Source organism: Maylandia zebra, linkage group LG10, assembly GCF_041146795.1.
Source record: "Maylandia zebra isolate NMK-2024a linkage group LG10, Mzebra_GT3a, whole genome shotgun sequence".
NCBI classification, from domain to species: Eukaryota; Metazoa; Chordata; class Actinopteri; order Cichliformes; family Cichlidae; genus Maylandia; species Maylandia zebra.
Window position 1 is genome coordinate 19,339,803 of NC_135176.1, and position 16,718 is coordinate 19,356,520.

Genomic DNA, 16,718 nt, shown 5'->3' on the forward strand with positions numbered 1-16,718 from the left:
TTCCTTAAACAACTGATGTGTTTTTTATGTTCTATTGGGGGTTTATGAGATTTACAAATCATTTCAGTCTGTTGTTATTTACATTTTACACAGTGTCCAAACTTTATTTTTCAAATAAATATGTGATTTATGAAGTGGGAAAAATATTAAGAAGGCGTACAAACTGCAGGCTGAGGTTGGAGGTGAGAGAAGCTCTGTGAGTGTTCTGAAGCTCATACTGAAGGCCAATTGTAAATGTGAACATACAAGAGCTTTTTGTTTGCTGAAGGTTACAAGAAAAGAGCTTTTGTTGTGTATGAAGCTCATTTAGGGTGAGTGGATGAAGGCATCAAAGAGTAGTCAGTGAGGTGATGTACAACATATTTGGCATGTCTGGATTTTGCAGCTATTGCAGCAAATCAAAGCATTGAAATCAAAGGAGAATGATAAACTCTGTTTTGTCTGCTATGTTTCCCCTTTTATCTGTTATTCCTCGTTGTGCCCAATAGGTGACAGCAGTGTCTATTTTTGTGCTTGTGCATGTATGGCATATGCACACGCAGTTGGTGATGTGAACTCTTTTTCTGCGTAACCAGAATCTGAGGTTGCAGTTAGTAGAAGCAGCCTATTAATTTGAAACTTTGCATTTACAGAAAGTAATATCAACTTTAACCTTTTTTTCGATGCAGTACATGTACTAAGAGATATATGTCTGGAAGATTGTGAAAGTGTGCTATCACCTGTGCTCAAACATCCTTTATTTCCATTTCTTATGTGACCATAACTCTCTAAGCACCCATTAAATGCAAGGCTCCACCCTCCTTTAGAGCATTTATGGCTTTGTAGCCAACGTTCTGCTTCTAGAACAGAAGAACAGACAACAAAGGCTGCCTGTGGAAATCACCATCTCTCTGTGCACTGAACTGCTTGAAATGAAATGGGATTGACAGTTTGCTGGAAACTTGAAAAATCAGTATATTTGAAAAAAGAATTTTTTTAAATCGCCTAAACATACAAACAGTTAAAATAATGTAAATGAAGCAAAAACCGTGTTTGTACAGTTCTAACTAGCTTAAAAGTCAATATTTAGTATGTCCACCTTCATTCTTCAGCACAGCCTGAACTCTCTTGGGAAAAGTTCCTTTTAATTTCTTTAGTCTTCAAGAATAATTTCCCAGGTTTCATGAAGGACATTCAAAGCTCTCAATGTTGGCAAACTTTTCTTCCCATTCAAGCTCTGGAGAGGCCAAAATGGCTAATAGTGTGTTTGGAATCGCTGTTGTGCTTAAAAATGAAGCTGCTATCAATCAGACGCTTTCCAAGTAGTACTGCGTGATGGATCACAATCTGACATTTTTCTGCTTTCATGATTGAAGAAATGACTTTCAGATACTGTAACTTCTTTTTTTTGTTAACCACTTGTCCAATTTTCTCATTTCCTCATGCTAACATAAGCCAAATTTCCAATCTTTTAGATGTAAATTTGGTTCTTATTTGAGTTAGGGGCCTGTTTTTATCCTTCAATGATTCCTTTGTAGATATAAAGTGGCTTTACAAAAAAAAAAAAAAAAACATTACTGAAATGTTTTTGTCGTTGAAAATGAGTGAAAAAGCAAACACTGTCCAAAGAAAAACTTGAGAAAGACCTTGGGAAAGTCCAGAGAACTTTTGATCAAAACCATTTTAAAGCATTCAAAGAAATCTGGAAGCAAAAAGAGTGGATGAAGAAATGGCATTAGACTTTTGCAGAGTACTGTATCTCAGTGAGAGCTTGTGATTAATATCTTAATATGAAAGAAGCTTTTTAATGTTTTATATGAAGTAGCGCTGCAGACAGTTCAATCTGTAATCTGGAAAGAGATAAATACTCAGTTAAATATGTTAAATATAAAGTTTTATCTATTATTTGAAAACTGACTAACAGTTTAAGTGTTACTGTAGGTGAAAGAGGAAAAAGTGCCTCTCATGTTTTCTGTATTCGGGTTACTATGCTCCTTGTGTTGGCAGTGGGTTGATACTCATACAGATATACTATCTGGATTTCCTCTGGTAGTTAACCAAATGATACGGTTGCTGTTTACGCTTGAAATCCCTGTTTACACCCCCTTTAGATATGATGAAGGTTCTCAAACACACACACAGAGGTAGAAAACACAAAATGGGTAATCCCTCTGTAAACTGAAACTAATTCATCAACTGACAAAACAATCCATTGAAATTATCCACAAAATGTAAATCTGCTTCAGTGAAAATTATATTAAAAAAAATATCACTATTGATAATCATAGACCATTCTCAATAACATATTCAAATTATTTTCAATTGAGATCCAGCTCTCTGAGACCATTTTATGGCAAAATAATATCTAAACTTTCCAGTAGTCATAGTCTTCCTGTTGCTTCTTGGTGAATAATTCTCAACAGGCAGTTCCAGGAACTGGGTTGCATAACTGGCCGATCAAAACACTTGAGTCAGCATTCATGCTTCTAGTTTTTGTTTTGCATCTCTTATCCTGTTGAGTACATAGCACTTGAAGTTGTAGTGTACTGAGTTTAATTAGTAACACAACGCAAGTACAGTATTGATACGATCGTTCTATTTCCCACAAAGGCACAAGCTGGGGTATTACTAGTATTTACAATTCATTCAACAGAAACAAGTTAGCAGAGAAGGATGTAAAAACATTACTGTCACACCAAAATTAGATTCATAATTTTAAGGTGATAAATCTGCTGTTTGGTTTTACATGTGGTTTTTCTTTTGCTTAGTTTTTTTTTTTAAGAAAAAGGCCATCCTCATAACTGAATCACAGATACAACTGACTCTGGATGAGAAACTTTCATTAATTATACTTACAAGGAACAAGGTATTTGAAGCCTCGGTAGGTCGTGTAATCCTTCGTAAGGCAGAACCATGGATTTATTATCTAAAACTACTCCATGTGTATTTAAAGCTTCATATATTAACTAATATCTTTACCAACCTCCAGGAAGACATTTAGATGCTTCTATGTTCAAAAAACAAATTCATTTTTATAACTAATTCTAAAGTGCAGTAACCAGCTTTACGATACTGCTTAGTGCACTCGCAAGATAGTTCTCAATGAATTAGAGTAAATGAAGCTAAATGTCAAAGAAAAAATGTATGTACCCCTCCTTCTACACCAAAAAATATATACTTTACTAGTATTATTATTATTATTTTAGTAGCCACAAGGGGTTACCAGATGGTCACTGACTGATCATTATTCACCAAATGGTTTGAATGTGTGATTAAATTAGAAGTATGCCGTAATGTCTGTCGAGGCAGACATTACACCGAGACTGGGGGCATGAAAAGAGAGACGAGACTAGACTCTGAGACATGGAGACAAGAGTAACTAAACGCGGAACCACAGGGAATGCACAGAAACCAAGAGACTATAAATAATAATGAAAGCATTAATTAATAAAACACAAAACATTGGATCACCGACCCAGGACCATGACAACATCAACTCTCCTTTTATGCAACTTACTTTGTGTCTGCCAAACCCAAAGAAAACTTGTGATGCAAGAATATTCAGAGTAAGTCACATACTGCCCAGGGCTGCAGGACCATGACATAAGCTGCTTATACCTAAATGGCTAACCACCCCTGAGGAAGAACATTCCTACTTACACAGTTTTGCTTTATACCATTGCATTACTGTTGCCTGAAATCAATACCACCGGACTTATCACTTAAGTGACTATCATGGATCACATTTAGTGGGGTAGAAATTTTGTATCTTTCCAACTAACACATCTCTAGTGATCAATCAAGGTTTACTGAGCTAGCATTTTCACTGACTGATGAAACAACATAATTATGGCAAAGTCACCAGATCACCCCAAAATCTTGGATGAATTTGCTTACAGTGCTGTCTAAGAAACTTGGAAAGAAAAGCGCCTGGAATTCTTTAAGTTTCTTGACAACTGAGTGTTTTACTCAGTTTCTTGCAAGTTACTAATCATATCGTACTAATAATAAAGCTGATATTATCTTACAGTTCAAGGTCAGATATGATACTCAAAATAAAACAAGGTCTCACCATAAAGCAAATGAGATACTGGTCCTATGATCAATGATGAACCTTTTTTTTTCACTCCTTCCTTTATCTAATGCCAGCAATCATTGTCAAGTGTTCCTAATCATTTGCTTCTTTTGGCTCTTCACTGTTGATGGTTGTGTATTTTAGCTAATGCTAAAACATTACCAGATAATGAAGCTAAGTATAAAAATGATAACATGAAATATATTATTGAAATATATCAATTTCTCTTTTATCCTTCAGCTGGGATCTGTCCAAAATTGCCACGGCAAGTGCAAGTTGTAGAGACTATAGCAGTAGCCACCACAAATGTTTGAGTATATTGATTATAATGGTATCAGTGAGAAAGCAGCAAAAATGAGTAAGATGCATTCATTAACTTGCACAAATTAATTTTAAAGCCAGCTGATGCTCCAGAAGCTGCAGATGGTCTCTAGTTTGGTGGATTGTTCAGGCAAGTTTGCTTAATGTCAGGTCCGACTACTATCATGCATTATTAGCAGCTACAGTGATGCCAAAAATTTGCCTAGTGGCTTGTGTACACAAAGGATAGATTTGGAGCAAAAGCAAAGAAAGGAAGGAAGCAAGAATAATAACTGCACTATCATATATTTCTTGTTTAAACACGCAAATAAAGACATACAATTGACAATCAGATTTGAGTTGTTGGTTCACTGTATTGTTTCCTTCCCAAATACAACATTATCTTAATAATTGCTTTTTATTAGGCTTTATCTTATCGTGGTTTCTGGGTCACCTTTTTTTTGACCGGGAGTGTTTGACAAATATTACAGTTTGATAAAGTGTACACGTATGCAAGACAAAGTGTGATCAGGTAGACAAAAGTATTGAGACACTTTCATGGAAATACAGACTCAGTGACTGATACTAAGAACACAGTAGGTCTCTTCACAATACTTTACTACTCTGTACTTTTGTATAAGTCCTTATTTTCATGTTTTGAAACAAGTACATTTTTGTCACACTTAAATGTTTGTCAAACACAGTTTAATGTTAGGCAAAGATAGCCTGTGTACATACAAAATACAGTTTTTAAATGGTGATGTCATTTATTAAGGGGTGAAAGCTATCTAAACCTTCGTTGCCCTGTGTGAAAACAGAATTTTCCTTCTAAAATAAATAATTAGCTGTGCCACCCTTGGGAGTAAAAACTACAATTGAGCATCTGTGCTGACTGAAAGGGAATTTTTTGCATCGCCATGCAGGAATTTTTTCTCACTCTTCTCAAGCATGAATGGCGTTAAAGGTCATGTCAAAGCATCTCAATCTGATTTAAGCCCGGACTTTGATTGCGCCACTCCGCCGCAGATTATTATAGTTGCAATGGGGATATCAGCAATGAGTTTGACAAAGGTATCGAGACACGGGTCAGTGACTTTTATTAAGAGCCCATTAGGTCTTGTTGTAAAGAAGTCTTCTTCCGCATTATGTAGTTTTTCTGGGTCATCAAAGATTAGAGAAATCCTTATTTCACGTTAAGCACGACTCAGAAGTAATTTACCTCATTCTGTCTGCCTCAGTCCGCTTAAAAGCACAGCACAGTGTAGTATGCTAACCCGAATAAAAAGAGAGACACTGTGCTTACATGTGAACTGTATAACTAAAATTATTTTTCTGCATCAAGCCACTGTTACTTGTGTTACGTGTGATGTTACTGAGAAAAACTTGTTGAAGGTAACACATTAAGAAAAAGAGTTCCTCATAATTCTGCTAATTATTAGCTCTCTGATCAGAGCTGATGTAAGTTAAAGATTTTTCTGTGCTGCAGTGTCTATCTGCTTTAACAAATCACTTCTATCTGAAGATGACTTGTGTGTCCAAGCCCAGTGAATAACAAGTTTACTTGGGACTCAGTAAATTAACTCTACCTGAAATACAGTAAAGACGGTTTATGTTAGAACTTTATCTGCTGTATGGTGACTTTGATTTGCTAGTTATTGGATGGATTATGATGAATGTGGTCCAGATACTCATGTTCCCCTCAGAATGATTTGTAAAACTACAGCAAACTTTTTTTATACATCATCAATTTTTCACTTTAGCTTAGTTAATGATGAGATAACTGTAGATAGATAAGCTATAGATATAAGTCTATGTTTGCTCATGACCTCTTTTTACAAAATCAGGTCAGCAAGCAAAACTGGCACACAGATATATCTCCAGCCCCAACCACACCTTACGCACAATATTCAAACCTATAGCCACAAAACTTGGATTACACGTCATGTTATCTAGCAACCACCCGATTAAAATCAGACCAAACACTGCAGCATCAAACATACCAGTTGCATGTCAGATGGGCCAGGTGGATTTTTAGCTTATTTTGTACCACTGCTTTTTTCCTCTCTTCAAATACAACATCAATTCAAGTGCACCTCATGAATTTAACACTTTGCGTTTTTGCCGCTTCTGGTTTGGCATTTTTGTTGCCTTTTAATTTTAACCATAATGGTTAAAGTATATACGCACTTGTAATTTGTGCTTTCAACAATTAAAATTCATTTTAGGCATTCACGACTAATTTTCTGATTAACTATGTTAATCCTGCAACATTACAAAATAACCACATTAACAGTGCAATAATTTAAAATACAGTAAAATAAAATGGAAAAATAAAATACTATAAATGAATACATGCTGCAAATACTGTACATACAAATGCAGTAAAAAAAATTACTGCAAATTAGATTACAGTAAATAACCATTATTTACATTTACAATAACTACTGTAAGCCTTCAGTTAATCCAAAATGCTGCAGCAAGAGTACTGACAGGGACTAGAAGAGAGAGCATATTTCTCCTATATTGGCTTCCCTTCATTGGCTCCCATACACAATAAAGTGCCTTGAGACAACTGTTGTGATTTGGCACTGTATAAATCGTGTCCTTTAAAAAAATGTTTCTGTAACTTTAATTACTGTGAATGTAATTACAGCCGGACAATTTTTTTCTATGTATAGTACTAGTATTAACTTGTTGGTAGAAACTGACTAGCATTCAGTAGTAGAATTTACAGCAACCTATTAAGTTCACACAAGGCATAGTAACACAGGTATATAGTGCATTCTTTCTGCTTCTAGTTTGACATTAACTCAGTTTTACTGCGAAACTAGTTATGAATTTCTAACCCTGCGGGAACTACTGTGGTACGCGTCACTGGTGTTAAAACTGTAATAATGTGTGTCAGCTGCGGCTATAAAAATGTGACACAGAAAACTGGAAATGGAAAAAAATAACATCAAGTCAAATATAATAATCTGTGCAGATTCTTTTTATTCCTCTGTCTCTCCCACTCTGTGTACACACACGCTTTATGTATGCTAACGCTTACATACAAATCTTTTAGAAAGCATGCGGTCCTGTGTGGTCACTTATCAACTGCATAACAAGGCCTGTCCTGGCCACTCATTATCTATTAACAGCAATAAAACAGGCACACCTAGAGCTACCAGGGGCAAAAGGTTAAACCATGAAAACACTCTTCATTTGAAAAAGCACACAAACGAGTGCCAACACACCCAGGCGATAAATGAGGCCGATGCACAGGACTCACCTGATTGGCTTAGTTTGGCGAGTGATGTCATCCCCTAGGTGGGTCACACCAGTTTATAATAAAAAGGTACACAGATAAGGGTCAACGGCTGCTCAAGAACGGACAAATACGTGGTGCAGAAAGTCCCTGGAGGAAGTACACTGAGTGGATTCAGCAGGAACTACAGTGGCTACAGCTTCAGAAAAGGGCGTACCTTTTGGAGAGAGGTGCAGAAAAGAGGAAATTAAAGGACCAAATAACAAAGGCTTGAGATAGTCACTGAAGCAAACACAAGGAAAAAGAACTTGAGAAAATAAGAAGGGAGAAAAAACTTTATCTTGTCTTGAAACACAGGGAGAGAAAATATAAAAAAGGACTGCGTGGTTGCACCATGGCATCTTTTGGACTTGAGCTGGCCGGCATCACCCTGGCAGTGTTGGGGTGGGCTCTCACTGTGACCAGCTGTGCCCTTCCAATGTGGAGGGTCTCGGCCTTTATTGGCGCCAACATCGTCACTGCTCAGGTGTACTGGGAGGGTCTGTGGATGAGCTGTGTGGTCCAGAGCACGGGCCAGATGCAATGTAAAATCTACGACTCGATGCTGGCTTTACCTCAGGACCTCCAGGCTGCCAGGGCACTCACAGTTGTTGCCATCCTAGTGGGGTTGATTGCTCTCCTCATTGCCATGGTGGGAGCCAAGTGCACCAACTGCATCGAGGAGGATGGGGTTAAAGCCAAGGTGATGATCTCTTCTGGAGTGGCGTTCATCATAGCAGGTCTGGCTCAACTAGTGCCTGTTTCCTGGTCAGCAAACACCATTGTCGTCGAGTTCTACAGTCCAATCGTCCCTGCTGGGCAGAAGATGGAGATCGGGGCATCACTGTATGTGGGATGGGCTGCCTCAGCCCTGCTGGTCACTGGGGGAGCTATCCTCTGCTGCAGTTGCCCTCCAAAGGAAGACAAACCACTGAAGTATAACATACAGCCCCAGAGTCGTGCAGCATACTCAGCCGCTCCGATGTCGGCAGCTCAAAGCTCCTATACTAGAAGGGACTATGTGTGAGTGGAAAAGGACAAAAACTAAAGAGGATTGGAGGGGATTGCATGCTATTTTTATAAAAATGTAGTTAAACAGATACAAATGTTATGGTGTACGGAAATCTATCGATATTTAGGATGACAAGAATGTCACTGAATTTGCAGTTTCTTTAGGACAATGTTTACATATTCTCTATATTTAGTCTAACTGAGCAGATTGAAATTGTGATCATGATCAGTTATGGCAAACGATGTGATTCTTTGTCACAGCACTGTGAAGAAACATTTGCAGAGAAAAAAATATTATATATATTTATTCATAATATAACATTCATAGCATTAGTGTCTGTTGTGGACGGTCGTTATTCTAATGATCAATGTACTGATGACTTTGTATATACAAACTATCATAGATTCAAAGCAGACAGACACCGTAACTGGAATAAGTTTCATGTGATGACTTTTTGGACGTTCGTACAAAACAGACATGCTGAGTCACAGATGTGAAACAGCATGCAGCTGAGCAAAGTGGAGCTCACCCTCGGCTTCAAACGAAGGTCAAAAGGGTGGCAAATGTATGATTTATTAGAATGATACGTAAGTAATTTTATTTGTTCATTCTTCCGTATTTTATCATTTGATGTTTCTGTATTCCTACCGTTTTTAAATCTGACAAACTTTCATGTATTGTACTTTACTTAATGTCCTTCATTTCTACGTATTCACCTTTGTGTGTTTGACAAAAAAATCTTAATATTATCTGATTTTTGATACAACTTTTATAATGCATTTGACTCCATAAATACAAATATTTTATTTTGGAATCTGACTTGATTAAAATACTTTAGGTTAATAAAGTAATTACAAGTAACTACTGGTTTAACATTGATTGACTGTTTAATGTTCTACAAGAGTGCATGTAAACAGGTTTCTAAATTCTGTAGAAAGAAGAAGAAACTAAGAGTAATACGTAATCCACTGGACAACATTTTAACAACATTTTTTTAAGTAAAGCACAACAGGTCACATAAATAAATGTACCAAGTTCATTACACATTCATCAGAGTCTCTTCTGAAACTCACGCGTGAAATCTGATGTCATTTGGGAAAATGTCCCTTCTGTTTATTGTCTGATTCAGTGCCTTCACAGATACCAACTTTTTCCTGGTTTGAATAGTCAAATTATCCTGACCTTTAGCATGTGAGCAGCCACCCTGTGCTGCGCCATTACAGCACATGACTGACTCCGCTCATCAGTACACTGAGTAAACTTTCAACAACCAGGAAAGGCTTTTATTGAAACTACTGAAACTCCTTGGTAATGAGACATAAAGGCCATAGATAAAGAAATCTATTCCCATTAATAAGTATTAAAGAAAATACAGACGTTAATCTGAATCTGCAAACTTGTGAGGAGAGTAAATGTGGTTCATCTAAGGTGTAATGCAGTAATAGAAACACCATCAGCATGTATTCTCCTATTTGTTTGGTGGAGATCTTTATCTTAAATTACTGGGGGGGGGAACAGCTGCTGTTCTGCTTATGCTAATGCGTTTGTTTTTGGTAACACAGGTGTTAGCTGTTGTAATAGCAGTTGTCATTCATGAAAGGATGATGTAATACATAAACATCTGATCCTGATGTTCATGATGAAACTGCAAACAGGCTCCCTTATTTTTTTCAGTCTTGTTTTTATATGTTTGAGCCCTATTTTGGTTTATGACAGCACATTGTTGACATGCAGTTGTGTGTACAGCAGAAACGTTAAGTCACTAAGCTTGTTATCGTGAGCTGTGCATTTGAAAGAAACGTTTTAGTTTCCATAACCAGCAGAAATTATTATGTGAACTGTGTTTTACATATGTAATAAAATCTCTCTTTTTACAGGTTATTAGAAAATCATTACCAAAAATTTTAAAATTCTTAAAAAAATATAATGAGTCTACTTCCCTAACATGCATTAAAACCCATATAGATCACATTACAGCACATAGTTCCACTCAAAAGTTTGGGGTCAGCTAAAAGTTCAATCATAGGGGGGTTCATTTCATTATCGTTTTTTGTTTTTAAATAATACTTTTTCAGAACTCATTCTATAAATTGTTTGCTGAATTACAAAGTGATAGGGAGCTTTTGTAGCTCGCTTTTTCTTGAGTGGACATGTGTGTGTTTCAGGAAAATGATTGGTCAGAGTCTAACCGATACTGAGAAGGTCACGCTCTCTCTGTATGCTTAGGGTGTCAGACAACAGCACTGTTATGTTTTCTCTCTCTTCATATTTGTTCTTGATGCAGTTATTCCGGTTCTCAGAAGAGCTCTGGGATTGTTTTCCAGACACTAAATCCTGACTGTCGTTAAAAGTCTGAATGAATGAAACCAAAATAATTACCTGAGGGTTATTTTTCACCATGGTTAAGTTTCTGATTCACAACAAAGCTTTTGAAGTAGCCTGAGGTCAAAGGATTTTATTTTTTTTGCCCCGTAATGTTAATCACTTAATGCAAAGTAGCATTTACAGTTAGCCAGTAACTTTTTTATGCTCTTTTTTTTCATTCATTCATATGCAGTGAATTAGAAGGTCAAGTGCCTCGTTTTGGTGTCTTCTTCATTATTACTTTGTACAGTCACAGTTTAATCACACACATCAAGTCAAGTCAGGAGGCTTTATTGTCATTCCAACCATGTGCAGCCGTACAATACACAGTGAAACGAGACAACGTTCCTACACGACCATGGTGCTACATATAACATATAAAAGACAATCAACACAGGAGTAGATTAAGTGCAAGTGTGCCAAAATTGCAACAAAACAGAAAAAAAGAAAACAAAGGCAGTGTAACATCAGACAGAACAGAACGATGCAGACACAAGATAGTGCTATAGAAATGTGCAACAATGACAGTGGTTTGTACAAAATACTGAGCATTTTGCAACAGTAACTTGATGTATGAAGTGTGATGTGTTTGTGGATAAGATTGTGCAGATAAGTGCTTGGTAGGGACGTGTATGAAGGGATGTGTGAGTCCACCCACGTGATGGTGAAATCAGTTCCTGGGAGAAAACAGGTGACATGTTTTACATAGTTCTTGGAATTTAAGAGAGAACTACCTTTGCCCATCCCCCACAAACCACAGCCACACCTTGCCTCCATCACATCACTGCTCTCTTGCTCTGCCTCAAGCTCCCCTCCTCCACTGTATGTTCACATGTGTGTATTTGTTCTGTGTGTATGTGAAGACAGCCTCTCGCTGACATCAACACCAGAGGACTCCTCCTTGTTCTCTCGAGGTATAAAGATATCTTGTTTCTGTAGCAGCATCCTAAAGCTACGCCACACCCTCATACAGCTGCTCACACTTCAACAAGCACCTGACAGTAAAGCAGAATCCTTTTCACCAAAGACTCACCCGAGGGATTCAGTTTGTTGGACACTGTGGACTCGCTTTTTGGATTTTGTTCTGTCACCACACACGAGAGCGAACATGTCGATGGGTATGGAGATCGTGGGCATTGCCTTTGGAGTCATTGGTTTTCTTATAGCCATATTATCATGTGCCCTACCAATGTGGAGGGTGACTGCCTTCATCGGCGCTAACATCGTCACTGCTCAGATCATCCAGGAGGGTTTGTGGATGAGCTGTGTTGTCCAGAGCACAGGTCAGATGCAGTGCAAGGTCTACGACTCGCTGCTGGCCTTGTCTCAGGAACTGCAGGCATCCAGAGCAATGATGGTTGTTGCCATTATACTCGGAGTGCTGGGCGTCATGATCTCCATAGTCGGCGCCAAGTGCACCAACTGCATTGAAGAGGAAGGAAGCAAAGCCAAAGTGATGATCATCGCTGGTGTCTTCTTCATCCTCAGTGGCCTCTTGGTTCTCATCCCTGTTTCTTGGACTGCCAATGTTATCATCATGAATTTCTACAACCCTACTCTGCTCACGTCTCAGAAGATGGAGCTAGGGGCGTCACTCTACATAGGCTGGGCTGCAGCCGGACTGTTTCTGATCGGAGGGGCAATGTTGTGCACTAGCTGCCCACCAAAAGAAAAGAAATATCTGCCACCCAGGATGGGGTACTCGGCCCCACGCAGCATTAGTGCAGGTGGAGGATATGACAAGAAAGACTACGTCTGAATTAATGCTGAAGGATGAAAGGAAAATTATTTTTGTGTGTGAGTTTTTGTCTGTATGCATGTTACTTTTTTTTACCGGAAACCACAGCGTGAATCCGACTGAAAGACTCCGAGATGAAGATGCTATAGAAATATTAATCTTCTGCTTTGCTTTTAGCTGATATGTTTATTCACATCCTTTTGTTTTGCTTAAAAAAAAAGACTTAGATTTTTCAGTGCTTGAACATGGGAGCTTAAACAAATAACTTTATTCTTTTAAGATTTTTAACTGGGAAAATATTTCTACTAAATTCTTGGCATTATGTGAATTTGAAAACACCTGTGTGTCGTCCTCTTATTAGCTCTTGGCTGGTTGCGTGGTGTTGTGTTTCACTGAAACCTGCTGTTAAAATGTGATCTGTCATTTCACTGACAATGACCAGGAAGAGTCAGCTCTCATTTTACATGCATTTGGTTGGTGTGATTGTTCAGTGTGTGCGTGTGTTTTGCATGACCTGTAATATTTGCTTAAGAGAGTTTCTGCTGAGACTGAAACTACAGATAGATCCAATACTGCCCCAGGTGAAACTTTGTCTTCCTTTTCACAGTTTCACTGTGTGTGCAAATAGAAAAGAGTTTTTCATGTAAGGATAACTTTATTTCAAATGTCTGTATATTCATGTGTTTAAAATTTATTTCAAAATGTTCAAATATTCAAATATGTTCTACACTATGCTCCTTTCTTTTATTTTTTTATTTTCTGGAAGTTGACAATGAGCGTTAGTCACAATTTTTTCTCAATGATTTTTTAAAGTTTTTGAATAGATTATAACCCATGTCTGGTCCATTTTTTTGTTAAGCATATAACCAAGGACCTCTTTAGTGTATATTTATGTGTCCGTGATGCTCCAAGGATCCCATGTTTAGACCCTTTTAAAAAGTATGTAACCAAGATCCTCTTAGTATATTTATGTTTGTAACACCACAGCAGTTTGCAAAGTACATATGTGTTTGTATTTCACAGATACTGGTTGGTTTTCTTTGTGTATTTGCTTGGTTGGTTTGTGCAGTTCGTGTGTGTGTGTGTGTGTGTGTGTGTGTGTGTGTGTGTGTGTGTGTGTGTGTGTGTGTGTGTGTGTGTGTGTGTGTGTGTGTGTAAGTTTATAATTTCTTCATTTCTTAAGTGAGTGAAATTGTTCAAATATGTGTCTATGCTTAATTTGCTGTTCTATATTGCCATTGTAAATTCAAATGTGTTGAAAATTAACAAAATAATAGTAATACTACTGCTAATAATAATAGTTTTAATAAAATTCTTCTTAGCTAAAGCAACAACCTTGACTCCTTTATTTAAAAAAAAAATATATATATATATACATAGGTGTGTATATATATATATATATAAAAATTCCCCACTCACCCCTGCGGGCGGTCAATCCTTCAAGCTCGAGTCCTCTACCAGAGGCCTGGGAGCTTGAGGGTCCTGGGCAGTATCTTAGCTGTTCTCAGGACTGCGCTCTTCTGGACAGAGATCTCTGCTGTTGTTCCTGGGATCTGCTGGAGCCACTCGCCTAGCTTGGGAGTCACTGCACCTAGTGCTCCGATTACCACTGGGACCACCGCCACCTTCACCCTCCACATCTTCTCGAGCTCTTCTCTGAGCCCTTGGTATTTCTCGAGCTGCTCGTGTTCCTTCTTACTAATGTTGCTGTCATTCGGAACCGCTACATCAATCACTGCGGCCGTCTTCTCATGTTTGTCTATCACCACTATGTTCGGTTGGTAAGCCACCACCATTTTGTCCGTCTGTCTTAGCTCGGTCATTCTGGTTGCAGCTTTCCTAGCGGCCTCTTCATGGTTCCCATTCGCCTGTGGGATCCCCAGGTACTTGTAACTGTCCTCTATGTCTGCAATGTTGCCTTCTGGTAGTTTGATCCCCTCAGTTCTGACTACCTTCCCTCTCTTTGTTGCCATCCGACTACACTTCTCCAGCCCGAACGACATTCTGATGTCATTGCTGTATATCCTGGTGGTGTGGATCAGTGAATCGATGTATCACTCTTGGCATACAGCTTCATGTCATCCATGTACAGGAGGTGGCTGACAACTGCTCCATTCCGTAGTCGGTATCCGTAGCCAGTCTTGTCAATTATCTCACTGAGGGGGTTCAGGCCTATGCAGAACAGCAGTGGGGACAGAGCATCTCCTTGGTAGATCCCGCACTTGATGGTGACTTGTGCTATGGGCTTGAGGTTGGCCTCCACTGTTGTCCGCCACATCCCCATTGAGTTCCTGATGAAGGCTCTCAGGGTCCTGTTGATCTTATATAGTTCTAGGCATTCCAGGAACCAGGTGTGGGGCATTGAGTCATAGGCCTCCATGTAATCAATCCAGGCAGTGCACAGGTTGGTCAGTCTGGTCCTGCAGTCTCGGCTGACTGCTTGGTCTGCCAGTAGATGGTTTGCGCCTCTGGTATTCTTGCCCATCCCTTTCTGTGCCCCGCTCAAGTTCAAGTTCAAGTTCAAATTTTATTTGCCACATGCAGTGACAGGTTGCCCTGCAGTGGAATGAACCCGCCCCCCGACCTTACACACACAACACAGACATCACATGGGGATACAAGTCAGAGAACGGCTGCATTACAGAAAAACCACTGAAATGTACACTACAATGGGAATGTACAAGAGGAAAAAAAGAGACTTCTACTCATGCTGGGCTATAGGAGGACAGCATGAGAACAGGAAACAAAAAAAACTCCTCTGCACAGAAAGCACATAAATGTCCAAAGTACAACATTATAGAGCACGTGACCAGCAACAGGGTTGGGTAGGGGATGAGGAGTAATCCCAGGCAACACAGCAGCCATCCTGCCACTGCGCCGTCTCTCCAGCGCGGGTCCAGACCCGCCTCGTGTTCCCAGGAGGCAACAAGCATCGAAGCCGTTGGAAGGGGAGGGGGGATGTGTGAATGCTTATCAGTGTAAGTGTGTGTGTGTGTGTGTGTGTCCAGAGTTCAGCTGAGACAGTGTCCTTCGCCCTACCAGGCTAAGTAAACAGTCTTCCAGCCAACCCAGGTGGCCTTGCATAGAGTGGGAAGAAAAAACACAGTCGTTATCAGGGTGTTGTTGTTCGGCTCCAGCCTTGAGCCCACAGCTTGCGCCGAAGGGATAGCCGCAATAAAATGGTGATTTTTCTTTTGTGCGAAAAACTCATGAGAATTTCAAAGCTGCTCTTTAACACGCCGACACCAACACTGGTCTCTCAATCTCCCGTTGGAGAGCCGCGAGTGTTGTCATTCTTGTGCTCAGAGAGCCGATTCTGAGAACTCCCGACTGCAGTGAGCTGCTCCACGATGTAATCCAACTTTCTCTCAGAGATGTTATTCTGAGTGGACTTCTCCTTGATGTAGTCCAATGTACGCTCAGAGGTCTTATTCTGAGTATTCACGGCAGCCGTAAGCTTCTCCAAGATCTAACCATGCTGCACTCAGTGAGCCCATTCTGAGAAGTCGCGCCTCGTCCCATCATTTCAATCCCAGCGGGCAGCCTTGGGGGGGGTTTGAACAGCTGGTTCCACTTTCTTACAGTTTTTCTCAGTCGCTTTGGTGCGTTTCTCAGATCAGAATTGAAATTCTCATAACTATTAGTTCAACCTCCACAACACTCAGTCATTTGTGCACATCATAGTAGCAATTTCTCCTCTCTCTGAACAAACTGCAAATGATTTTGGACATGAATCAGTTGCTTCCATACATTTCCCTGCTGCTTTCTGACATTTCCATTTGCTTATGTCATGTCAGTCAAAAGTAATCATACCTATGGATGCTGAATAGTCGTTCCCAATAAAACTAATAGTCATACATCCATTGCTTGAGTCATCACACACAAAATTGTTGAACTAGTTATCACATGCCAAATATTGGCCATCTGTCAAGCAAATCCTATACCTTTCTGTATCATTGTTCCT

The 16,718-nt window shown here is 39.2% G+C and overlaps 2 protein-coding genes across 2 annotated transcripts; both read left to right on the forward strand.

The window, feature by feature from the left end:
• The first annotated feature begins 7,695 nt into the window (after positions 1-7,695).
• cldn3d (claudin 3d) lies at positions 7,696-8,788 on the forward strand. The gene has a single exon (XM_004550193.3). The coding sequence runs from the start codon at positions 7,996-7,998 to the stop codon at positions 8,665-8,667; it is 672 nt and encodes a 223-aa protein (XP_004550250.1). The 5' UTR covers positions 7,696-7,995; the 3' UTR covers positions 8,668-8,788.
• A 3,164-nt stretch (positions 8,789-11,952) lies between these two features.
• LOC101466978 (claudin-4) lies at positions 11,953-14,088 on the forward strand. Its single transcript, XM_004550194.4, has one exon. It carries the CDS (start codon positions 12,125-12,127, stop codon positions 12,773-12,775), a length of 651 nt encoding a protein of 216 aa, XP_004550251.1. The 5' UTR covers positions 11,953-12,124; the 3' UTR covers positions 12,776-14,088.
• The last annotated feature ends 2,630 nt before the right edge of the window (positions 14,089-16,718 follow it).